This window comes from Triturus cristatus, chromosome 6 (genome assembly GCF_964204655.1).
Source record: "Triturus cristatus chromosome 6, aTriCri1.1, whole genome shotgun sequence".
NCBI lineage: Eukaryota > Metazoa > Chordata > Amphibia > Caudata > Salamandridae > Triturus > Triturus cristatus.
Window position 1 is genome coordinate 912,600,262 of NC_140589.1, and position 27,503 is coordinate 912,627,764.

Genomic DNA, 27,503 nt, shown 5'->3' on the forward strand with positions numbered 1-27,503 from the left:
CTCTGTGAAATAACGTCCACACTGCCACAGGCGTCGTTGGGGCGGCTCTGAAGCCACTGTTGGGGCTGATTACCACTTTTAAAGTGCATGCTCAGCTGTCAGAATTGGACTGGACGACAGGGACCCTCACACACATGACGCAGGAGTGCATATGAGACCTACAACTTGTTGACTTTGAAATCAACAGCATCCCGCGGCCTGGGCTTTATGTCCAAGGGCTTAGAGGGGCTGGCAGGAGAGAAGAAAAAACAAGCATTTGCAATGCAATAGGTCTCGCATTTATGAGAGTTTGAGCTATTGGCATTCAAAATGACAATGAATGTTATTTATGGGTTGTTTTTAAAACAGATAAATAAAAGGCATTGCCATTTACAATGCCAATAGCTTAGACTCTCGCAAATGCCAGACCTATTAGACTGCAAATGCGTGCTATAACATTTTTAAAAAGCATTAAGAGAGAGCGTTTCCTGCCTGCTAGAGCAGGCAGGACAAAGCTATTTGAGAAAATAGTGCTCTGAGGCTGTAATTAAAGCCTACCAAGCAACAACACACGTAACAGGGGGTGTCACCATGGAAGGTTGCAAAATGAGACAAGGTGGTACTGAGTCCCTACCTCAATACAAAATGCCTTGAAGAGCAGCGCATGCGCTGCCCAGGCTCGACCTAAACATGTCAAGCAGCTTTTAGAGAAGATATCCTGTGCTGCTGCTGCTGTCCACCAGGATGGACACCTGCACCAGTGCTCCACAGAACACAGGGGCATGTGCCGCCACCATCTCACGTGCGAAGGCAGATTTGCAAAATACAAACTGCCAATCATTAGCATTGCGTGCCGGAAAACAGAAAGGCACCATGTGAGGCTGTGTTCAGGATCCGCTTTTTTTCATGAGACTGACCCCGGATCCAGATACCCAGAGATGCCGGGTCAATTATTCATTTACAAAAAATTCTCTGCTGAAACAATTTACTGTTTGACACATTGTTACTAACCCAGGAAAGATCCCCCTTTACTACCTGGGAGAGTAAGTGAGGTGCTGGCAATGATAATTGCGGCTCCGCAAGCTGAAGTACATCAGCTGCCTTACATGAATATTGTGCCTAGTGTCACTTTATAATGTTGGTACCAGGAGCTATAAAAAGGGTGACTAATGCATTTTAGTATGGTGATACTCACACCACCACTAAAATGTGTTATTTTACCCCTCCATGCGTGGTACTTGGCAGGGCTGCCTAGGTGAGCGCATCACTGGCAGGATAAGTGGCTGAAACAGCCCTTGAACAAAGAGAGAGAGAGGGGTCGGCGGCACACAGTGCACCTTGTGGTGCACTAGTTGTCTAATGGTGACTCCTTGGCTCCAGCTCTAAATTATATTTCAGCATACTATTTACAGCACGTTTGTGATTGTATGAGTCACATCTGAAAGGGTTACTTTAAGTCAACAAACAAGTCAATAGACAAGCAGATTCTGGTGCACCACTTAAATGCAAGCTTGGGCAGCAGTATATCCATTTGAAGCGGAACATAGCTGTCATTTCCCTTTCTCATCCGTATTCTCTGGATTGTCAAAACCTTTAAATTACCGACCAAGACCATCAAAAAAATAAGGCATGTACTTGTGAGATCTCCTTGAGCCACACTTTACTAAAAAAGTACTACCAAAGTGAGGTGAAGGGCCTTGCTTATTGGAGCTCTAGTCAACATGGTACAGATTCTAACTTTCTTTACCAAGAAAACGCCTTATACTTCTCCTCTGTTATCTCTTGTCTCACCAGCACTATTGCTAAGCTAGGCCAAGGTCAACTTCACCCTGAGTCGTGTATTGACTTCGACAGACGTATCACAGCTCCAAGAGTGCCCCGAAAGAAGCACTCATAGAAGACACCTCGGCTCATGGTTCCCAGATCAGGTGATGGACTAAACCCACCCAGACATAGGTATTGATTCCATAAAGTCTTTATCCATGACACGCCGCCCCCTAGGAAGAAACTGGCTCTTTCAAAAGCAGTCCGCTCCCACTGGTAGACCTCTGAAATACCCCAGAGCTCCCCATGAATGCTAGCGCTCAACAGCCCGGAGAGTATGTACTTATCTCTGACACCCTACTTTTTCTTCAGTAAATATTGAACTCAATGTTAAAACTCCTGGTGAAAACGTATTCAAATTTGATCATATACTCGGTTCCTTAAAGGCCATTCTTTTAACACTAACTAAGAATGAGGATAGGGTGGGCTCCTTAAAATCTGCACATCAAGTCTCTTCATTTCTTGTAATGTCTGCAACTCGCCTCATAACTGAAAACTTAATGAAAACGTGGCCTCTCAGACCGGGATCCATCACGAAAAAAAAATGTAAAAAGCAACAATCCAACGGGATGTAATTTATACGTTCCTGAACTTGTTTAAATCAAATCCAAAGAACAACCTCAAGGGCCTGAAGGGGACCAAGGTTTACCACTCTATACCAAGGAGATGGTGCCCAGGACAGTATTCCCCATATTTAAGAAAAAAGGGGCTAAGTCGCCTAAGACTGTTCCTACCCTAAAGGAAAATCAGAGTGGTGCTAAAAATGCAAAGGATGAGATTTGTGCTCCAAAAGGCTAGAAAGAAAGAAATTAATAAAAGGCAAATTAAAAACCAGGAGAGCCTAAAAAAAAAGGAGCCGGAAAATAAGGTTTAATGAACAACGTCACGGTCCAACCACGCATAGAGGCGAAGTAGCTCCTCATAGTGCACAGGCCAGAATAAGCACTGCTTATTTCACTAGCAAAACGAAAGGGGTAAATCCTGCAGCAGATTGAGCCCAGGTGGCAGTCAACACTTTCAGAGAGGAAGAGGCCCCTGCCAAGAGCCCCCATGCATTCATTAAAGACTCTCTTTTTAAAACAAGCAGTCAAATGGAGGTGAAGGAAGAATCCTCTGTGTAACCTGTAATTTTAGCAAGCCCTCATGGTGCAAAACAATTCCATACCTCTTTGTAAGAGTCACAGGGTTTAAAATTCAATCCAAAGAGATCGGAGTCTGATGGGAGCTTTTCTCTTAATTTACTGGCCCAGAACTTTCACAACTACATTTCATCACAAGCATTGGCATAGCCAATAGGTCTCGCCTTTGGGACCTTGTAAGTGTTTAGCCATGCAACAGTTGCATAACTAAACACTTATAAGGTCCCAAAAGCGAGAACTATTGGCTATGCCAAGCGGCCGCGAAAGTGAAAGTGATCGCGATCAAACATCACAGCGGCCGTGAAAATAAAAGTAATCGCGGTAAAAGTGGCGCGCGTGCCCGCGCACATGCACTGTAGCTCTAGGCTGGCCTGGTAGCACTTTTTGGAGCCCTCTCAATAAGTCTCGCCAGACCAGCGCATGCGCTGGGTCAGGAGAGACCTAAAAAACTTTGAACTAAAATATTATAGCATATTAGAAATCCCATTGACAAAAGAGATCATATCTTTAAAACCCTCAAATAACCAACACCACAATAGATTTCAACTCCTTATTTGTGGGCGAAAAAGCACCTTTAGATAGAGAAAAGATTTAAAATCTATTACATCTGTTTCCTTCATTGGAACATATCTCTTCAGCAGAAATAAAAAGGGTCTGATGGCACCTTTGACTCTTCCCAGATCATTCCAAACTGGGGTTAGAGAATGTCTATGTATGTTTCAATGTCTGCCTTCAATGTTGTCAGGTCCTGCTGCCTTCCCATATCTCGAATGTTTGATGGATTACCATATTCGTTCCTTGGTTGGTCTTCTGCAGTTAATTGGCAAGTATTTGTCAGCTGGCTGTAAGTCTGGTGGAGACTGTGCCATAGGGTGGTTCATCAGTTCTTGAAAGTGCTCCACCATCTTCATTTATGGCCTTTTTTTGCTATGATTGTCTTCCCAGCTTTGGCTTTAACAGGTCTTTCTGGCTTGTTGTATTGTGTTTACAGAATTAAAAGGAATTAGCCTTTATGGTAATGTTGATGGCTGTGTAAATGGATTTTACTATTAAGGGTAACTGTTGTTTGAAGAAATCAGGTGCTTTATTGAAGTTACAGGATGTTTTATTTTATGACTGGTGCACAGACGCCATCTAATCATTAGCAGTGGATATGAAGGTATCCCAATTGGAAATGATGACAATATGGACCTAGATGAGGATATTATTTTTGCAAGGAAATTTGTATGTCAGATCATGGTAAGACATTTTGCAGGTTATTTTATGTAAACCCCAACACTGCTCATCTGCTAACAGACATTCACTATCAATTACACTTTTGACATAATTCTGTTAAAAGCTACAGCAATCACAAAAAGCTTACAGAACTCATACAAGACTAATTGTCTGAGAAGCACTTTGAGTTGTGTGTATGTACCACGCTGGATCTACTGTGAACTTTAAAATTATGTCCATACCTGTTTCCTCAGTTCCAGCTGCACTTGGAGGTCTTTCAGCTTCAATGTGATCCTTTACTCCAGCTGTACTTGGAGGCCGCTCAGCTTTGGCATGAACTTTTAAACCAGCTGTACCCTGAAGCCCCTCAGTTTTGATTTGATCCTTTGACCCAACTGCACTTGGAGGCCGCTCAGCTTTGGCATGAACCTTTAAACCAGCTGTACCCTGAAGCCCCTCAGTTATGATTTGATCCTTTGACCCAACTGCACTTGGAGGCCGCTCAGCTTTGATTTGATCCTTTGACCCAGCTGCAACTGGAGGCTGCTCAGTTTCGATTTGACCCTGCTCCCCAGCTGTAGATGGCGGCTTCTCTGTTTCGGTTTGATCCTTTGGCAAAAGACTGGCCATGTACGAGTTGATAAAATGCAAGCGTGATTGTTCTGCCTATAAAACATGCATTTAAATAGAACATATTAGCCTTCTCATACACAGAAAACACTGTAAGGATAAAATACAGTTGTTTATCAGTCCATTAATTCAAAATGCCTCTTGTCCACTTATTTCCAACTCAGCACAAGGCCCTTATGCTAGGAACAAAGGACTTGATATACAAAAATAGTGAGTTGTTAACAATTTGCAAACTGGTTTGCGATCGCTAAATAGGGTACTCGATGTACAATGAATCACATCATAGCAAATAATTAGCTATCTCTTATTTTTGGGATAGAAAATACTGAATTACTAATTGCAATTACCAAATAGCAAAGCACTATTTTGATGTACTAAGGAAACACAGCTTTGTGCAAAATATTATCAACAGATTAATTCTGAAGATGAAGAAGAGTTTCATTTTGAACATATTCGTCCAGATTTGAGAAAAAAAAATGTTACAGAAATAATAAACTGTTTTTGTTTACCCTCAAGAAAATACTAAAATTGTCTGCCTTTCTGTTTGTATCTATGTTGGCTAGTAATTGGTCTTTCTTGTTAATGCTGTGGAGCCCTTTCTTCTCCTCCACTCTAGATGAACTGCTGCTCATATTTCAGCCCTCGTCAATTCCTCCTTGCTGCCCTTATTCCTGCATTAGCAGTGTTGGGTGTTTGGGTTAGGCTCCCAGCTACATCACCACTGTGATTGACCAGCCATACCTGCATGTCAGCAGTTCTCTAACACATAGTTTAAGTGGGTGTAGCTAACCTTTCAACAGAATGTCCCAATGTTTAGAGGCAATTGTTCATGTGACTCTGTTGGCGCCTGTGTGATACAGTCTTGAGACATTTGGGTTGACCCAAGGACTCCATTACATTCATAAATTGTTAGATCTAATTTAAGTACCCGTCTAATCAACTCAGAGGCAGTCCTCTGCTGCTTTCTTTGACTTATTGACATTGATTGTTCCAATACATGGATTTGAGCTGGACTAGGTGAGGTTTCCTAGACTTACGTAATAGTGGACCTTATACTAGGCCTTAAAACCCATCTTTCTCTTTCTAAGATAGGAAGAGATGGTGTTGAATGGTCTTGAAAAACTGTAGAAGGAGCAATAGTTGTAGATGGTACTCCTAAAGCAGGGGTGGTGTTTGGCCTATTGGGTGGCCGGTCTGCCTCTGTAGGAGTGGTAACATCTGTACCAGCAGTTTCAGCTTCTGTGTGAAAGAAGGAATCACCAACAGCCTTTGTTTCTGGTGGGGTTGTATGAGTAGGCTGAGCTGCTGCAGGTCAAACATAGAGAAACTATTGCTATTCTTCTTGCTTTTATAATGTTTTGTTCTAAAGTATGTTAATTCAAACAGTTTTGGATTTTAATAAAGCAAGAGATAAACGTAAATATTATATGCAGCTTTTTCAATATATTTTAAAAAGCCCATCAAGCTCAAAAGGCAAAAATATAAGTTTTTTATGCAAGACTTGGTGTCATGCACATGGCTAATTACCCACAATGCACTGCGCTGATCACTATGGAAACCTGAAATTGATTAATTAATCTATGAATATTAACGTTTTTCGCCAATTTTGACTACTCTGTAAATAAATGCCCTATTATTACCACATCTCTAGATCCATTTAGTTTTTAACAGTTATTACAGTTAGCTATCACTAAAATATATTGCCATAAGTATAAACCGACTTGGAGAATCAGATACAGTGGCTGATGTATCAATTCAGCCTGGTAGGTGGTCTCTATCATTTTTCCAAAGAGGTAGACCATGGCTCTGTACTTGGTCCCAACCTGTTCCTGCAACCTCCTGTCTTTATGATGCTACCTTCTCCTTGGTGCGGAGGCGCATGTCTTACCACCACTTTCAGATTTTTTTCCACAGACCTTTAAGTGACACCTACAACATTTATCCTCTGCTGAACCCTGGTCTAAATGTGTTTTTTGTTTTCCTCTGGAACAGACGTGAAAGATTTCCCAAAGTGCTTCTCGTGTTTAGAGACACACTCCTCCACAAGAATTTCTGGCTCATTTCCAGCGCTTCATCACTAAATGTATGGATCCTCTTCTTGCAAACCTACTTTTGTGACACCTGGGCATATTACTTAGCATTCGCACAGTGATGGGAAGACAAGTTATCTTTCTGCTGTGCTGCTTGAACTAAAGGTACTCCCTAAAATGGGTGAGGTTATCTCTCACTGCGAGGGCAACGGTCACCACTTGCGACACACACCAATTTGCAGTTTGTGATTCTGATTGTAAAAACTACAGAATGCTCATTAATCGCTATTTGCCCAAAGGTAAGGTACTTAAACAGTTGCGGCCTGCATGGCTCGCGGGTGGAGGGGGTTGCACGGGGACGTCACACGCAGGGGGTTAATTTAATAGTGAAAAAAATTGTTTTTACTTACCTGTCTGCCGGCCGGGTCCCGCGTTTTCTCTGTTCCTGCTCTCCTGCCTCCAGCAGGAACAGGAAGCAAAAGCAGGCAGCCAGGCTCCCTCCCCAAAGCCAATCACAACGCTGTAAGCAGCGTTGTGATTGGTCGGGATGCTGCCCAGCCAAGGGGTTATGGGGAGGCCATTTTCTCCATGCAGGCTGCATTGCAGCCTGCATGGAGAATGGCAGAATGCACATGACTGGTTTGGGGGGCCCCAGGGGGCCGACCAAACAGTCTTTGCGCACTGTGGCGTGGGCAGGCACACCACTCCTCCCCTGTCTTGCTCACAGAGCAGCCCCGCCTGCCTGACCGCAACTAAACATATAATGGTAATAACTGAAAGTTATTAACATTTTATGTTTCTGCTTCTCGCACTGTGAGCAAGCAGTGGGGCGACGCTCCTCCGCCCTACTGTAGGAGCCGCCCCTGTACTTAAATCCTATTTAGGGATTCCTAATTTGTGATTCGGTATTTGCTGCAGTTTAGGAATCGTTAAATATAATTTTTGTACATTATGCCCAAAGTTCTTTGAAAAGCAGATATTTAAAAAAAATCCCGATATGAGTTTAAAAATTTGCATTTAAAATATCTGTCTCCACTAGACTCCTCTAGAAAAAGAGCACTGGGATGCACAAGAGCTGCAGGCTAAAACATCCTTCACTACGTACAAACATGTTCACATATACAGAATCTAAAACTAACGAAGCAGCTGGGATAATACAGTGTGCAATCTTTAAGTAGGGCATTTGAGTCCTAGAAAAAAAGCTTAATTAATTTATGCTTGATTTTCAGGTCACTAGTTCTAAACAAGGTAAAATAGTTCTGTGGGTTATGCACCTAATCAAAATACCTTTGCGTAATATTCAAGGGAAACGTTTAAATTATTTTAAGGCAAAATCAAACTTTCATTCTTTTGATTGTAATACAATGAGGACTGTTTAGTTTTCTTGTAGTTAACATCTAATATTAAGCACCAAGAACCAAATCAGTTCGTGCAAAATGACATACATATGATCTCATTATTAGTAAAATAATTCACATTTGTGAGGAGTTGAGTGTATTATATGGTATGGCTGTGAAGTCGGGTGGTGGTGAGCAAAGGCGGTGTGCTGGAGCCTGGGGCTGCTCTTGAGCTCGTGCTGCTGGGTGCCAACTATAGGAAAGGGGGTAGGTTGTCATTGTAGGGAATTAAGGGTCCATAGCCTGTGTAGGGAGTTAATAAATGGAGGAATGGTAGTCATTGGTTCGGTGCTGATGGAGGAAGACTAGAGTAGTGGGAGCCAGCCAGTCTGCAGTGCATCCCGAAGTGACCCCGTGAGCGGGGTCATCTTCCACAAAGGAACTCCCCGCTGTCGGTGTAATCAGGGTGGCCACCGTGATCAAACGGAGGCTGCCAACTTAGTACTGGTGGTAGGGGCTGTAGCCAGGAGGTACTGAGGGTGATGGAATGGGGAAGCAGGCTGGCCGACCAATCCACAGGTCCCCCCACAGCAGCAACAAAAGAAGAGGGCACCAGCCCCTTGAAACTCATTGCAGCAGCCATGGGTAGAAGAGGACAGTGCAAGGGCTCTGGGCAGTGCCAAATGTCCGTGCTCCAGCCGCCGCCACTGAATAGGTGGTGAGTAATGGGAGGGGGTCTCTCAGCTCTATGGGCCCCCCCAAAGTCTTCTGCCGGGAAGGGGGCACCTCCCCTGCACAAATGTACTGTTGCGGCAGCCAGTGCAATCAGGACAGCGTCCAAGATCAGAGTGGGGGCGCCATCTTGGCTCCGTTGTGCGTGTAGGATCCAGGATATTCAGCAGTCCCCCGGCCTTGTGTCTCACTCCAGGGGTTCTTTACGCACGCTGCCGGTGTCTCCGATACATCAGCAAGCCTCTCCCGTGGAAGCGGGGAGGTGATGGCTGCTGGGTATGGCCAGGGAGATCGCAGGTGGTGAGAAGCTCCATCGCCGCCCATGATCTGTCATAACCAGGAACGGTAACCAGTTCTGATGTGATATGAGGTTCAGTGTGCTAGGAGTGCCAAATGTATCTGGAGAAATGGCCTGAGGGGACAACGCAGTCACTAGCAAATGGGCTACCAGGTCCCCTCCTACTTGGTGACAAATTTCCGGGGAACCCAGAGTGCACTATTCCAGCCACTCCCATGATGTCTGAACCTTCCCTTGACTGTGAGGAGCTTGGTAGCCACCCTAGAGTTGTGGCTACCTGAAGGCTACATGCCCACGGAAAAACTGGTTTGGGCACTGGTATTCCGGCTCTGGCCCTGTCTCCAGCCTGTCTACCTGAACAAAGGATAGCCCCTTGGGGATGTTATAGAATTTGCCCACCAAAGGCCTAACATCCCCTTGGCTTCCTCAAGGGGGATGTGACACCACTCCCTGCAGTGGGCTGCTATTGTTTTCAAGCCTGGGAGTCGTTCACACAACTCCTCAGGTGGGCAGAAAGATGTCTGTGGGCCAGGGCCCATGTTAGACCACTGGACCAGCTGGGTCACAGAGTGGCAACTTTATAAAAGCTGCTTTACTTTAATAGTGACTTTTTTAGAATTTTATATAGTGCAAACTTGACCCGAAGGTTTAAGAGCACTTTACATGAGCACCAATTGCATTACAGACATTCATTTTGTTAGGCACAGGGATATTAAGTGATTTGCCCAGAATCACAGGATGTTGAGCGTCCCTTGCCTAGACTCGAACCACGTCCCTTGCCTAGACTCGAACCCAGTCCCCCAGCTTCAAGGTCAGCCGCTCTAGCCATTAGGCTGCATCCTCTTCCCAATTCAATTAAATTCGATCTGGGCATCAGATTGGATTTAATGCTACGATTAATTTGATACCTTAGAGTACCCAGTTAGGTAACCCCATTCAGGAATTAGCCAGGCACAAGTGCCAGCCTGTAACCCGTGTTAGCCAATGGGGGCTACTAACTTTTCCACAGCAAAACGACAATTTAGAATTGTTGCTGTTAAGACATAAATAAAATACATGTCCTACTTAATAATATACAGTCCCCTGCCTTAGAGCTCTGTCGGCTTTCCTTAGGGGAACTTACATATATTATTAAGGGAAGTGGCAAAGTCCAACTGGCAGTGTGACAACTACCCTTCCAGTCTGCAGTGGCAGGATAGGAGCCATTTTATATCTTGTCACACACAGGCTGGCACAAACAGTGCTGCCGCTCTGGGTGGACACCCTGCCTTAAATGCACTTGGTAACCTGGGTACCATTTACTAGGGACAAATAGGTTAGTCCTTGCCAACTGGAGATAGCCAATTCGACATACAATTTGTAATGTGTAGGAACATAGGCACTGAGGTCTGGTTATCAGGCCTCAGTACAATCTCAGAGTCGAAAAACCAGCAGCTAGTAGACCAAATGGGAGCAAAATGTGGGGGGAAACCTGCAAAAAGCCTGTTTCCTTACACAACCCCTCCCCAGCTAACACATCGAGGACAACTCAACTCCACTGTGGGTGAGTTTTCCTGACTGTTCAGTGAGGAAGGATGTAGATAAACTTGCTGACCTATTGCAGGGCCTACTCTGCCTCACATCCTTCTGTCAGGGTAATTTCCTCTGGGAAGCTGACCCACCTCAACTATAACAAGACCTAAAGTGGTCGATCTCAAAGCTGGGGAACCGGGTTCGAATCTCGGCAGGGATGCTCAACATCCTTTGATTCTCAGCAAATCACTGAGTCTCCCCGTACCCAACAAAAATGAATGTGTCCATCTGTAATGCAGCTGGTAATCATGTAAAGCGCAATGTTACCTTTGTGTTCGTCCTATATAAAACTTCAAAAGAAAAAGAAGAAATCTACACCCTAAACTGGACTTTAGCTGAGATTGTGTTTTTACCATCGCTGCCTTGTTCCTTGGGTTGGAGGGTACCTAACTCTGCTAATCCTACCTTGACTAGGGCAACAACTAGCTGACCTTACGAGGTCACCCAATACTTGAGTAACGGCACCATGACCAACAGGGTCAGCGGGCTTAATTTACTTTTTGCCACAGGGTCTGCCTCCCATGCCAAAAACAATGCTGCTATAAAGGCCGGCACCCAACAGAGGCTACTGACAGTTGTCAATATCCAGATCACATCCTGAGATTTCCACTGACAGGTGGGTGGCCTACTTTAGGGCCTACTGGGGATTCTTGGAGCCTCTCTAACTTTTCAGAGTGGGAGCTATACCTCATGTGGCAAACATCCTTCTCCCACCCCGACTTCTGTCAGTTCATGGATGACACCCTGGTTCTGAACAGTAGCCTGACTCTCCAGGACTTCATGGGAGTCAGGAGAGGCCTTGCCAATGCCAACTTTTGAGTTCTCCCTTACTCAGGTAGAATACCTTTGTCTCACTGGGTCTCTTACTAAGAGTAGCCTTCCTTTCCTACTTTTACCCTTTTTACTTTTATTTTGTGGCCTAAGTCTCATAACCTTTGGGACAGGAACTCCTGGATCCTTGGTTGGACAACACCCTGGGTGACTGTCCCTTCTGGTTTCAGAACATTCTCTGGGGGGGGGGGGGGGGAGAGGGGGATTAATTGTCTAGGATGTAATCTAGGGGGAGGGCAGGACTGACTGCCAACCCAGTCTAACTAAGGGTACCCCCTGCTTCTAGAGAGATTAGGGCCACAGGTCTTTTACTAGCCTCCCCTGAGGTTGCCCTTAGTCCCCTTACTTCTCCTGGCAAATACGGATCTGGAGACATTAACCTGTTGCCCACTATGGTGTGACTGGCACCTGTGTCTCTCAGGGCAATGGTTGGAATCCCATTTACCTTGAGGGAGTGGACGTGCTTACTAACACCCTCAGGAATCACCAGCTTACCATCTGAGCCCTTTCCCCAGTTAAAAGCTATCAGAACCTCCTCATCTGATGTGTACCCTTCTAAGGTTACACTGGCCATCCCAGTGGCAACCATTCTCTTGGGGCAGGCTGCCACCCCTCTGTAGTGCCCTGGCTGCTGATAGTCACAGCACAGCCTTTTGTTTAAGAGTTTATTTAGACCTGGGTCCCCAATACTCTGCTTGCTTGAGGTGGGGTGGGTTTGGATCCCCTCCTTAGTGTTCTGGGATTCTGAAGGACGCTCATTGGCATGTTTACTACTCCCCCTTCCTATGCCTTCTGTGAGCCGGACCACCCTTCTTGGGATCACCACCCTGGGTCTTCTTAGGTACTCTTGTCCTAACCCACTCATCAGCTCTGTTGCCCGGCTCTCTAGGGCTAGAGAGTTTTGACTCTACCACATGCTGGTTTAACTTCTCTTAGGTACAATTTGTGAGTATGTACTCTTTTACCACCAAATTGTAGAGCCCCTCATAGGTATCTACTTTATTACCCTTGATCCAGACTTCCACTTACTTCACAGAGTCATCTACAAAGTCCATCCATGTCTATGCTGACCCTTGTGTATGGTCCTTAACTTAAGTCTGTACTCCTCTGGGGCGAGACCAAATAGCTCGATGAGCGTCTCCCTCATGTGGGTGTATGACTCTGCCACCGCATCCTCAAGTTTCAGCAGTCTAGCTCTCCCTACTGTTGGAATCAGTTTTCAGCAAAATGACCAAAAATGTGATCTCATCCTGAGAGCTCTCTCATAGGATGCCAACCATTTATCTATGCCATCCACTTCTACAAACTTAGGAACTATACCATTAGGTAACCTGGGATCATAGGAACCACTTGTATACACCTCTGTTCATTGTTGCTGCCACCATGTCCTTGGGGTTTCATCCCTAGCCTGACCCTTCTCTCTTCTAGGACAATCTCTTTTCTTCCAGAGACAGCTGCTTCTCCTCAATCTCTATGAGGCTGAACTGAGCATCCAGATCCTTGGTTCTCGTTCCAGAAGTGAACCTCCTCTCGCTCCCAGATGGGGAGCCATGCCTTGGCCAAATCAAAATGACCTCTGCCATCTTCCTCATTATCTCTGTCAGGGGTGATGTCCTCTGCCAGTTGGGCCTGGGCTCACCTTGCTTCTTCCCAAGCTCTGATGGTTTTCTCAATATCCTCCTTTCTGGCAATGATTCCTGGACTAATTGTACTGCTTCTGCATAGCACCCTCAACTCATTTATCCTTAGTGTGGGCAGGATGGCCAAGTCAATGTCTATGTTCTCCATCCCTGACAACTTTGAAAAACTTTTTGCCACTTCTATGAAGACTGGTTTTCCACTTCTTAGTTTTAGAAAGATAGTCCTTTGGATCGACAGAACTTGCTAACTTTAAAAACTTCTCACTGCAGGTCAACCTAGCAAGTCCTTTCTGTGGTTGTTAACCTATTAATTCCCTGGTACAGCTAAACAGAAGTTCTGGATCCCACTGCTAGGCACCAATATGAGGATCTGGGTGTGTTATATGGTATGGATGTGCAGCCTTACTGTCGAATACACTTGCAAAAACTGTCTTGGGCCCAGTCAGGCTCATTTGAACAATTTAATCTCAACCTAGGGTAGCTATGACTTTCGACCAGCAGGTTTGAACAAAGGAACTTAGTGTAAAGCATTTAACAGTACCAAACAAAGAAATAAGAAAGCCACACAAGATATACGAAACACAACACCAATTTATAACATTTATTAAAATAAAGTATATTTTTATGAATTTTTAGAGATCATGGTGAGCAACGTCCACCGGAGGGTTCTGGGGATACAGATTTTTAAAGGTATTATCACTTTTTAATTCAACTGCAAACCAGCATTTGTCAACAAAAAGTTTGTAAAGTTTTCAAAAGTTTGAAACAGTTCGGCAACTCTGGCCCGGCTGTGGCATTCAAATCTGACAGGGAGAAGGTCTAGGGGGCCAGTGGGGTAGAGTTACTCAGTTACCTAGTGTTAGAAATGGTGGTCTCTACTTGGCAAGGGCTTGCACCTTTGTCCAAATAGGGACCCTTCTTCCTAGTCAGGATAAGGGAGTTACACTCCTAAAATAACCCCTGCTCACCCCCTTGGTAGCTTGGCACGAGCAGTCAGGCTTATCTTAGAGGCAGTGTGTAAAGCATTTGCACATAACCAACAGTATACATTGTAAGCACTACAAAAGGACACCACACCAGTTTAGAAAAATATCCAATATTTTTATATACTTAAGACAAGACTAAAACGATAAAAATCCACAATACAGTACTTACAAATCTTCAGTTATTAAAATAACCTTGTAAAACAGTTCCTTGATGTCGATAGCTCCATCCGGGGCTATCACAGCATCGTGAGCAAACAAATCCAAACAGTTCTGGCTGACCGCAGCGTCGTGGGCCAGCTACGGTGTCGGGAAGACCCACAAACAATACCTTTCAGAAATGCAGGGCATCGATGACCTCTTCTTGAGCCTCAGAGCACACGGCGTCCGCAGGCGTCGGTTCCGGAGGTAGGTGCAGGAGTCGTTGGGGCCCTCGAAGTCACACACGTTGCAGATCGAGCTCCTCTTTGTTGAAGTCAGGAGCACTGGCGTCGGCAGGCGTCGGGAGTTGCGGTGCAAAGTGCAGCGGTGCGGCATGTGGTGCCCTCAGGTCACGGTGCGTGCAGCAGCTCGGTGGCGGTGTCAGATGGCGTCGTCGGTGAGACCAAGGTCGCGGTGTGAGATGAAGGCGGTGCTCGTCACGGTGCTGGCAGGTCACGGTGCAAGCAGCGGTGGTGTCGTTGCTGAAGCGCTGTAGTCGGCTGACGAACTGGAGTCGATGGCATCGGCGTCGGTAGGCCAAGGCTGTGGTGCGGGATGAGGGCGGTGCATCATGTAACTTTACGAGCAGTGCCCTTGAACCACGGTGCAAGCAGCTGCGTCGATTCCGGCGTGGAGCGACGTCATCTGGGATACCAAGGCGTCGTTGTGAAGCGAGGCGGTGCAGAGTGCGGTGCCCACAGGTCATGGTGCGAGCAGCGGCTCGGTGGCAGCGTCAGCAGGCGTCGTCGGTGAGACCAGGGTCGTGGTGCTGCGTTGCGGCGGTGCCCTCTGCAGTTCCTTCAGGACACGGAGTCGGCAGCGGTGTCGTAGACGGCATCGAGCTTGAAGTATTTGCTGTTCCTGAGACTTCTTGAACAGGGGACATGCTTTACCTCAAGCCCTTGGAGAAACTCACAAAAGTAGATTGCAGAAAGTTCAGTCCAGTTCTTTCACTGCCCAAGACAGAAGCAGCCACTGCAGGCCAACACAGCATAGCACACAGCAAAGTGGTAGTTCCTCCTCACAGCTTCTCCAGCTCTTCTTCTTGGCATTCTTCTTGATCCAAAAGAGTTCTGAAATCTTGGGGTCTGGGCCCCAATATTTATACTAGCAAATCCTTTGTCCTCTGCAGGCAGAGGGTCCTGTACCTAGTTCAAACCAGTACTGGGTGCATTCTGCCAGTGTGCACCTTCTTCCTTTGTCAATGTGGGCTAGGGTCCTCAGATGCACCACAGGAGGTGGAGCCAGCATTGTGGAAGGCAGGCACAGCCCTATTCAGACCCAGGTGCTACTCCTCCCACCCATCTACATGCAGATAGGTCTATTTAGCCCTGTACTGACTCACCCTGTCTCCTGGAGTCTCCCCCAGCCCCTGTCACTCACAAACCAGACAGACAATACACAACCTAGCGGAGGCAGGCTGGATGGTTAGGCTAGAAAATACCTATTTTCTAAAAGTGGTATTTTCAAACCCAGAATGTTAAAATCAACTTCACTAAAAGGTGCATTTTTTCATTCTGAGTTCAGGAATACTAAACTCTAATTTCTACCATGTTACCTGGGTCAGTTAGGATTATAGGATGTTATAATCAAACTGCCCATTCTGGCCTATGGGAACAGGTAGCCTTGCAATAGTGAAAAACAAAATTGGCTGTAATTCACTATCAGGACATGCCACACACACCAGGGCATGTCCTAACTTTCACATACAATGCACCCTGCCCACAGGGGTACCTTGGGCCTACCTTAGGGGTGACTAACATGTAGAAAAGGGATGGTTTAGGGACTGGCAAGTGGGTGCACTTGCCAAGTCGACATGGCAGTCCCAGACTGCACACAGGCTCTGCAATGGCAGGCCAGAGTTACACTTTATGGGCTGTTTGCGTGGGTGGCACAATCCAGTGCTGCAGCCCACCAACAGCATTTGAGTTATGGGTACTGGGATTTATGGGCCTTACTAGGGACTGACACATAAATCAAATAGGCCAATCATGGGAACACCAATCCATATCACATTTTACTACAGGAGCACTTGCACTTTACCACTGATCAGCAGTGAGAAAAGTGCGCAGAACCATTACACCAGCAAAAACCGGGAGGTCAGAAAGCAAAAACTCAGGGGAAACACGCCAAAAGATGCCAAGTCTAACACCTGGCAACTCGAGCGTTTTCCAGTCCAGTTCCCGCCTTTACAGTACGACCGCCATAGACGATAATGGAGTGGTCCTAATGCAGAGGATACAGGATGAAAAAATGCTCAAAGATGCTCCGGTTATGCTATGGTCGAAGGGGGATGCCTTTGTGGTGATTCCTCTGCCCATAGGATGTATAGGATGACTTTGCTCACAGAGTTCGGGGTCCCGCAAAGTCCTCTTTGAGACCGTGGAAGGCCAGCTGCGGCTAGGCTAGCGTTCTCCGTACACTCCGGTCCTTGCGAGATCCTTTAGTAGGGGATGGTGTCCCTCTTGGGCGACCAAACTCTGGACTCTGATGGCACTCCTGCGTCCGGTTGACTCAGGTGCAACTTTTGGCCATCGAGGATTGGCCTCCAAGGGCTCCCAGTGGCAGCTAGCAGCAAATCATCTCCGGTGGCTAGCACTTTGCTGGTTTGAGCTTCTTCAGCTTTAATGTCCCTGGTGCTGTTCCATGGGGCCAGACAACTGACCGTTGGAGGTACAGCTTGGGGAGTGACTTTTCCCCAAGTCAGGAGCCACAGGCACAATCCTAACTTCGCTAGCCCAGTGTGCAGAAGGTGCTGCAGGCTGTGCAGTCTCTCTTTGTGCAGTTCAAGGGGCAGCAGGGCAGTCCTTCTTCCAGTTCCGATGTTATCTGATGTTCAGGGCGCCAAATTTATCCCAGGAAAGTGTCCTGAGGGGAAAACATTGCCACTAGCCAATGGGCTACCAGGTCCCCTCCTACTTGGTGACAAATTTGCGGACATTATTCCAGCCACTCCTAAGATGTCTGAACCTTTCCTTGACTGTGAGGAGCTTGGCAGCCCAGCCTAGAGGTGTGGCTACCTTATGGCTACACGCCTACTGAAAAAACAGTTTGGGCACTAGTCTTCTCTCTCTGGCCCTATCTCCAGCCTGTCTACCTGAACAAAAGGCAGTCCCTTAGGAGTGTTATAGCCATTTGCCCACCAAAGGCAGCTTCACCTATAATGCTCGCCTTTTTGGCTAACTCCCTGAGCGGCTTCCTGTACCCCCCCTGCAGTGGGCTACTTATGTTTTCAACCCTGGTTGCTGTTCACACTGCTCCCCAGACAGGCAGAAAGCTGTCTGTGGGCCAGTGCCCATGTGAACCCACTGGACCAACTGAGTCACAGAGTGGCAACTTTATAAAAGTGTGCCATTAAAATTGATCTGGGCATCAGGTCGAGTTTAATACCACTATTAATTTGACACCTTACAATACCTAGTTTGGTAGTCTCGTTCAGGAATTAGTCAGGATGGGGTGCCAGCCTGTAACCCTGTGTTAACCAATGAGGCTATTAACCTTTCCTCAGCAAAATAACAATTTAGAACTGTTGCTGTAAAGACTTGTATCAAATTCATGTCCTGCTTAATAATATACACTTCCCTGCCTTATGGCTCTGCAAGGCTTTCTTAGGGTAGACCTACATATATTATTAAGTGAAGTGTTGGCTTTGCCATTCAGGGTAATGGCAAAGCCGAACTGGCAGACAACTACCCTTCAAGTCTGCAGTGGTAGGCAGTAAGCTATTTTGTATTAACTGAAGGGAAATTCTGCCTTTGCCCAGGTGTCCACCAGCACATTAATAAATGCTTCATTGAAGACAGAAGGGGTTAAACACTTCAGTAAACACATTAGTCTTCACTTCTGTCATGGGCAGGTTGAGGTTTGAAATTTCCACTGCTGTCCTTATCACTGTCGTGAAGAAAGCTGATTCCTCTGTTGCCATACTTGGGTTAAGGAAGGAAAAAACAATGTCTGTAGAGGTGTCCTGTCCCCTGGCATCTTGCAAATCTAGAAAGAGGTTCTCATCACCCTAGGGGGTGCCTTCATCACCACCATCATCGCCCTCATGTGGTTCTGGCGTTTCCAGGTTAGAATACATGAGAGAAGGCTATGACCTCAGGAGTGGTAGAAAATTAGTTTTGGAGTGTGATAAAACTATTTGCTTCGCTTCCGGCTTCAGTAACAGTGGAGTCAGTGTCGAAGTCCAGGGTTCAGTTGTTGGTCGCAGCACCAAGGGCAGAATAGGATGTTGGGTCGGGACTTTCTTTAGTGGGGCCAGGGTGTGAGCCGGGGCCAGCCTCAAAGTGAGGTTAAGTGCTGTAGCTGCTGATGGATCCGCTGGCAGTAACCCGACTCGAGGCGACTTCAAATCCTTATGGCCCAAAGGTGCTTCAGAGGGTTCTGTTGAGGCACCAAAGATAGTGTCTAAGGTCTTCTTGAGAAGTTGAAGCTGGGAGGCATCACCAATGGCCACAGGGAAGATTGGGTGCATCGGGATAAGCGATGGAATAGGGTACGAAATGAGGGACCAACTTGTGGCTTTGAGGCTTTCCTGTGTTTCTTGGACCTTGATGAAAAACAGTACTAAGATTGGGGTCTGGAGAAACAGTGCATCCACGCTGTCAACTGAGACCTGGCCTTCTTCGACTTCTTCTGAAGTTCATCAACAGCAAGTTTGGCTTCACAGTGGAGGATGGCCTTTTTATTAATCTTCGCATAGCAGTTAGACGTCGCCAAGTCATGTCTGAGGCCACCGCACCAGAGACATACATCGTGGGTGTACTTTACTGAAATTTCAGCGCCCCTGCATGGTTTAAAACCTGCCGTTTTTGGTGGGGGATTTACCTTTCACACTAGTTCCATTTGAGGGAATTTTGTTTCCATTAAAGGTGAAAGGATTTGAAAAGCTCCAGATCCGGGTTGAAGGCCATAAAAAGAAAATAACTGACATCAGCACATGGAAGAGGCACAGATATAGTGGCCCTGACATCACATCCTGGGCTGCATGGACTAGATGTGGAGCCACACTACAACACCTACCAAAGCACAGGGGAATTGCTGTAAACGTTTCCGGATCCTATCTGGCATGTGGGGAAACTCAGAAGGTGAGGATCTGCGGCTAGAAGGCTCTATCAGAAATATAAATTAATGTCCTAGTCTATGGGTAATCACAAACATTTTCCCAGGGGCCAGAAAGTTTCATCTGTGATGTGCCCAAGAGACACATTGATGCCAGCGGGGTGATGGTCAGGCAATGTAGGCGAAGCGAAGGATATACATCTAGTGGCTAAATTGAACAATGTGAAGCCAGAAAACCTGGGATTAATCCTGGCTACCCCTACTTTACCATATGGTGTGATCCTAGGAAAATGTTTCATTTCATTTTCCCTTCTTTTTCTTCATTATCATATACAAAGTGACCTAAACAAACTTGATTTCATGGCGTGCGCTGTACAAAAACTTCTGCTGTGTTTGATTTAATAAACTATAATGTTGTTCATATATAATGGAAACCCAGGCCACCCAAAGAGTGTATCTAACAACTGACTTGCCTCTTTAGTTCACTATTGGTGTTGATGTCAGGGTACGTGGAAGAATTCATATTTCTAAATCCATGTTTAAAAATTATCACTTTTATGTCAATAATTCTCAATGCACTAATATAATAAATTGCATTAAGGTAAAAAGGTTCTGCATGTTAATTAAATACACTTTTTGAATTTTCAAGAGACTATTGTATTTTACACTTTTGTTGCCAAATGTCTTAAAAATGCAGTTGTTTCTAAAGTTAAGCGCAGGGATTTCTAGTTACTTTCTTTCCTTAACACCAATTGACTTTGAAATAAATGTTTGCCTGTCTATTTAACATCTTTTTTTGTTAGTGCTGAGCTGAGCAAACAGCAGTCCATTGCTCCTGTAGACCAGGGGACCGCATGTAAAGATCAAGGGGGAAGCATGCAACCCCCGGGTCATACTTTGAATATCAATGTCCTAGACCTTCTACAAGTTTATGCTTCCTTTCAGTGCCTCCGGAGTCAACAAGGTTATGCTGCCCAAGCACCACCTTGTTGACTTCCAATGAGAACTCTTTCATCTTCATCCCCAATGCGTAGATGGCTGCTGATGTGCCTAAAGAAAAACTGAGTGATACCACTGCTGCTAAACCCAGCCATGTCTGCAAACCTTTGCTACACATGTCTGGGGTATGAACAAGAATGTTTGCTTGCCAGCAGTTGACCTCACTGGGACTGTTTCAGCAGTCCATTGTTCTTCGACGGCCTTTTTAGGTCTCTGTTGCTAACAGCCCCAGCTGTCTGTTTGTAAGGCCTACTGGTTCCAATATGTGTATAATGGGCTTTGGGTCAGCACCCTTGTGTATAAATGGATGGCACTGATGTCTGTCTCCCTTCCCAGCTCCTGATTCAATGGCTTTCATCTCTGTTCCTGCATATGTCCTAGCCAAGAGCATTTTAGTCTCACCGTGTACTGATTGGTTGGCTCGCAGCTATCCACTGCTGAACTTGATTGCATTCAGGAAACTGTGTTTTTCTTTTTCTGTAACTCTATTTCTGAGTTCTTTACCCTGTGCGTTACTCTCTCCCCTTGGATTTTAGGTTGAGCATTCGAGACCTCTTGTGTATACTTTAGTATATACTTATATGTGTATGTACTTTGTGGGTTCTGGAGATCAGCCCTTGGACTTGTCTGCTTCCGCTTAGGGACTATTTTTTCTGTTCAACTGCTTCTATTTAACTGTGTTGATAGAAAACGACAAGTAGAGGTCAGTAAAATACCAGAATTGCTTTTTGCTGAGGGACTTTATTTTTTTAATTTTTCTGGCAACTGCCTCTATTTAACTTTCTTGATTGAAAACGACCATCAGAGATCAGTAAAATACCAGAATCACTTTTGCATTCTCTAGATTCCAGTCCATAGAAATTGTCTTCCACGAGCACCCGTAGACAATAATATTTGTTTCAAATCTTGTATTTTCAGTGATATGACCACAGAAGGTCCTGATTTTGTATTAAAAACAGAGCTTTGGACTATACCATTTCCCGCTGAAAGGCAATATTTCTCTCCATGTGTTCCCATACCTGGCATGTCACGCAGTTTGGTGCTTACTTTCCCTCCATGTTAAAGAACAGCAGAGGTTTCAGCACCGAGGCTAATGTGCTGCATAGCTAAATACATATAAGTTCCCAAAGGCGAGACCGATTGCATTGCAAATGCTTGTTTTTCTTGTATAGTCCCACTCACCCATTCACACTCTTTTCATGTCCTCACTCCCTACTTCCGGTGCTGACTGCCCGTTCAGCTTCCCACCTGCTCCCCGTGTGTTTAGTATTTATATTTTTTAAGAAGGCCTGCTATCAAGGCAGTCACACCCTTACTTATTTTGTACTTTATACGCCTTTTTCTTTGTCTTTTTCTAGAAATATTTTAATTTACTGATATAATATTGCCATCTGCTATGGTAAATTTAAAATGTCCACACATGTCACAAACTAGTATGCAAACACATCACAACGATGGCACGCACCTTTCATCATAACTCTGGTAGCCATCTTGGAATGCAGTTGATTGCAAAAAGCACTTGCTAAGCCAATAGCTCTGTTTTTTAAAGCCAAGGATCTAGGTGAGAAGAATTGTCGAGCCAACATTTTTAATGTCAGGAGGGTTTCTTTAGAAGAAGTCCATAAGGTTTAACATCTTCACTGTAATAAAACATTAGCCATGCTGTGATTTGAAGACGATTAAATTGTCTGTTCCAAGCCAGAAGACTCAGTTTACAAAGTTTGAGTCCCGCCTTATTATAACCAAATGGCCATGGAGAACTGTATAGTTTATTTACATGATTTGGAACTATTAATTCTGATATACCGGGACTGCACTCGAACCATTTTGAAATAATAGACTGCTGTAAGTGAAGAAAATCATTTAAAATGAAGGGGTACATATGAGATTAGTGGAGCAGAGTTTAAGTGGAGAAAATCATTTAAAATGAAGGGGTACATATGAGATTAGTGGAGCAGTTTAAGTGAAGAAAACCATTTAAAATGAAGGGGTATATATGAGATTAGTGGAGCAGAGTTTAAGTGGAGAGAATGATTTAAAATGATGGGGTACATATGAGGTCAATCAATTCAACCAAATTCTGTTTCCGGTATCTATGCATGCATTAAAAACAAGAGAGCGAAGTGTCGGGAAATCACTTTTGCACTCAGCCTTAACTCTCTATTTTACCCAGGACGCAGAAATACCAGCTGGTAATGGTGGGACGCATGATCATGTATGGAAAGGCTTAGAATGGGGTTCCTTAGGAAATAATCGAAATGAACACTAATACAATGGCACGGTGTCAATCTGGAAAAAGAAATTCACCGAGGAGAAAAGGGTCACAGGTAATTTGTCAGCAGGAAAAGGCACAAGAACAAGTAAAGCACAGACTAAGCTATTTTTCAAAAGGACTCTAACATTGTCAAGCTCGATTTAGCTATGCAATCCCCGGGATTTCTAGAGGGTACGGCAAGCGGAAGCATACCATATCAAAGCCTGTCCTTCTATAGAGCTCTCCATGATCCTACATATTAAAGCAGCCATCTTGTTTAACAATTAGGCACTGATGTCCTCTCTATTTAAATAACAAAGTCAGCAAATATTGATTTCTTCCTTGTTTATCTTTATATATCTTCAAACAAGACAGTTAAAAAAAAAAAGAAAACAGCCAGGACAACTCTAAAATGTCTACTGAGATGTGAAGAAGACTCACCATGTTTTTCAGCCAGGAACATAACTATAAAAATAACAATACGTATAAATGTTATAATATTTAAATATTTCATTGAGACTTAAAAGCCTCAGAGAAGCCCCCCTTCGTCCTCTTTCCCAGCCCGTGCACATGGGCTTTCTAGGTAGAATTTAGAACTTGCATACAGTGCTCACTGTACCTTGACAGCTCTTCCTGGTTCTGCAGACTCCCAAGCTTGTTTCATAGCTTTTATTTCATCTGCTCTTTCGGTGTCTTTCTTGACCTCCAACGCGTGTGCTTCACTCTGATCACTTACTATCCGCAAACTCCACTCTGGTTTGGGTGGCTCTGGCAGTGGGTGAGCCTGCAATAAGGACATGTAAGAAAGTAAGTTAGAATCTGAATGTATAAATAACTTCACCCCAGAGGCAGGGTTCCAGCAAACAATCTCAAACGCCATGGACAACTCTAAGCAGCCACACACATGAGAGGCAACCCTTTGATTCAATGGAGAGGTCTTTCTTTGGTAATAGAGGGGCAATCGTGTTATTTAGGCGCTGGCCATTACACTGACCAGAGACAATCCGGGTGTCGAAGAAGGGTAGAGGTTGAAAAAGAGTAAGAGAGCCTGTGTGGCCATTTAGGTGTAGTTCTTGACAGATTTACATTGAACCTCTGCTTGAGTGTACTCAGGGAACTCCTAGAATGTTCTCTCTCGAGTGTTCGGAAATCTTTTGCTGGCTGTTGTGGTTAAAAAAAGTTAAAGGAGATGTAAAAGCTGAAAGTGCATATGGGGCAGAGAGGACATTTCGCAATGGAAACAATTTGAAAGTATAAAATGGTTTTTAGCGTCTAATATTGAATTAACATTTTTGAATCACGCTATTTTCCTTACATAAAACACTCTTACTGTTTCCTAGGCGCGCTCTGAAGAACAAATACGGCCTGCGTTTAAAAATCACGTGGGCAATTTTAAATGCAGATAGACTTTCCCGTGATCAAGACTCGCTTGAGCAGAAACGCATTGGGATTGTGAGCCTCTTGCCTGCATATCTTTATGGATTAAAACAATTTTAACTCACACAGCCCAAGCCGGTGTACTTCATGTCAAGGACAGATAAAGCAGAAAGTGTGTGTGTCTATATATATATATTGCGAAGATTCGTCAATCGGCGCCAAAGATATTCCCAATAGAATGTTGCGGATTTCCTATGGAAAATAGGTCCTAACTATAACTATCTACTGGCGACCGCCAGTAGATAATGTAGTCGATTGACTTGGACTATAGCTGGGGCTTTAAACAACGAGGTGGAGCCAGCTGAACTCCCACCAATGGGAGTGCCACAGGACTTACATAGTGGGGCGGGGGTGTAACCCCGGTGTTAATGGCATCTGAGGAAGGCTTGTTACGCCAAAATGCATTATTGCATTATGCCGACAGTGATCAATTAAAGGGATTCCGTGTAATTCCCCTCTGTGTCCTCGGATTACTTTTACTGAGTGGTCTTCGTTGTGAATATATATATATAAAGAGAGAGAGAGAGAGAGAGGGCCTGATTCACAGAACTAACTTAAGACAAAATCCTAAACTTACTACAATTTTGGTATTCACAGAAGGCACTTACTCATTTTGGTATTCACAGAAGGCACTTACTCATTTCGGTATTCACAGAAGTTAGGAGTCCTAACTTTAGGACTCCTAAATGCCTTCTGTGAATACCGAATGTCTTAAAGTTAGGATTTTTCTCAGTTTAGGAGTAGTAAAGTTAGGAGTCCTAACTTCTGTGAATACCGAAATGGTCCCAAATAGAAATGGAGCCTTTTGGAACAGTTTCAGATCTTAGTCTGAGGAGGGAATCCAGAAAACCATTCAGTCAATGAAACCTACCACATATTTCGACGATCCCATTCCTTCACACCAACTCAAAGATAGCCTCCAATCAGATAAACACCAATCAGGCTTAAGTCCTGGACACAACATAGAGTTTGCCATTCTAAACATCCTAAGTACATTTTACAAAAATATTCGTAGGGAGCTTCTACTTACAGTTACATATAGTCATCAACGCACTGATTGGGCACTCAACTTTATTATCGGAATTCTGCCACAACAGGAACCATCATAGATACAATAAAAAGTTTCTTCACATAGTTTGCAACACCATAGAAGGTGTTATAACCAGACTTTCAAATGTTTAGTAGAGCTTAGAATTATTATCAAATTGTTTTTCAGCATTTTCAAAAATATATTTGTCATGACTTCCCAGATGTACGTTTCTTGACTAAGATTTTTTATTCAGCCCACATGTTTCAAGGCGTTCACATGCCACGTCTTCAGGGCTGAGCTTGATGAAATGTAATGGCACCAAGACAGATTTTGACTTGTTCCTTAGAGAGGACGTTTGCTGACTGGAACTCTTGTTGGTCAAGAAAAAAGATGACTACTTCAACCCATCACTAAAAGCTCAAGCCATCTGGCTGTATATGTCAGGCCAATTGCTGGTGTAAAATTGAACTACTGCAAACCTTTGAATTTCAAAATGACAACTGCAGAAACTACAAGTAATCCATTATCAGACAATATGCATTGTGACTAAAATGCCTTCTAGATCACCAGCTTCCCCTATTTTGTGCCAGCTGCATTGTTTGCCAGTCCCAGTCCACATGTCTTTTAACACCAACACATAACAGGCTGTATATTGTTCTGCCCAAGCATTTTTGAGAACTAAGGTGAAGATTATGTTTCTCTACTCAAGAACTTAAATCGCTGGACAGGGCTTTACCTGATGTGCCTAAAGTTTCATTGTTTTTTTTCTTCAGGCTAATAAACTTTGGAATGGCCTAACCGGCTCTATAAGAAAAATAAAAAGTTATAGATCATTTAATTTTACGCAGGCAAGATAAGTCTCTTCCCCTCGGCTTGCCATACTATTTTAGCACTTGGATGACTTTGGCCTAACAGCACTTTCTAGGTGACAGTGGAAGGGTTTGTAATGAATGGATGATGTGTAAATTCATGTGTACATATCTGAATCGGACTGCAGCATAGGGGATAGTGCGTTGCGCTTTGGAAGAAGGTAAGTGAGCATGGGCCTCGTTCTCTAAAGGTATCTGCAGTCGCAAAGACTGTAACCCAAGCTTTGTGACAGCAAAGCACTTTTGCACAACATACAAAGCCCAATTTATGAGCTGAAAAAGTCTTTAAGACATTGTAAAAGGTGATCAGCAAACCTTTCTGAACTTTAAACAGCAGAAGACATAAATGGAGAGTGCCCTTCCTCTTTGCGAGTCACCAAATAATGCATCAATGTTTTCTGGCCCGAATTGTGGTTACCGCCCATTGAACAGTTACCACCTTTTATATTGGGATGGTAAATAATTCACAAAGCAACAGGTGTCCTCATGGGACAACTTTTCCTTTGTGAATTTTATGGGATGGCCTAGGAGAAGCAGGCAGTGGTCCCACTGTCCAGGATGTGTTCCTGTTTTTTTATTTTTTAAAAAGCAGCACCTCTATTTTTAATGGACTGCTTTTAAATAAATCTCCTGTTTGGGAAAACATATGAAGGTATGGTGGTGTGTTGTCACTTGCAGGCAACCATCCCTGCATTTGCAGCCACATAGGGGTTTGCAAATTGCGACCTGCTTAATTAATATTCAATGCATTAGGCAGGTCATTTTGGGACACTGTGCTAATGGGCAATATGAGATGTAACCTATTAGCATGTAGGATGCATCGCAAATTACATCCCTTTTTGAAACCAGTCGGTGCTCAATTTGCACATACCTGTTTTGTGAATCGGATCAGGGCAATAGAACCCATTTTCTGCATTAAGGAGCAGAATATCCCTTCTATATATGCAACTATGTTACTGTAGACCACTAGCAAAGAACCCATCTGAACTTTTCATTTCTCATATGTTTCTAGAGCGCCATGAGTGTTGATATGGGTCTCGAGATCCTGGTGTCCTTTGGTGGATGAAAAGCCTTAGGAAAAAAAAAATTATTTCTCTCATTGGCAGATCTTCAGGGCCTTATTTATGAGAATTGTCGCATCGCTGCAACAAAGCAGCAATGCAACACTTCTCAGTGCGCCCATTGATGCATCGTATTGAAAATACAGTGCATCATGTCGCAAGGAGTTACAGATAGGTCAGTATTACTGACGTATCTGTAGGCGCAAAAGCGGCGCATTGCTGGGGTGTGTCTGAAAACAGACGCAACTCCAGTAATGTGTCCTTTCACATGGGGCCTGTGTCAACCTTACGCCTGCCATGAGGCTGGCGTAAGGTTTTCACGCAATGGCGTCCTAGAAGTGGCGAACTGAAATCTTATCGATTTCAATGTGCCACTTTTAC

General features: G+C 44.5%; 1 protein-coding gene across 2 annotated transcripts in view; it reads right to left on the reverse strand.

Annotated features, from left to right (window-relative positions):
• The window catches only part of ADGB (androglobin), a 1,188,702-nt gene that overhangs the window by 158,411 nt on the left and 1,002,788 nt on the right, over positions 1-27,503 (reverse strand). For both annotated transcript variants that reach the window (XM_085611585.1, XM_085611586.1), the window contains exons 31-32: positions 23,345-23,509; positions 4,400-4,823 (exon numbers count right to left, since the gene is read on the reverse strand). In XM_085611585.1, the coding sequence (XP_085467711.1) occupies positions 4,400-4,823; positions 23,345-23,509 (589 nt within the window). The remainder of the gene's footprint in view (positions 1-4,399; positions 4,824-23,344; positions 23,510-27,503) is intronic.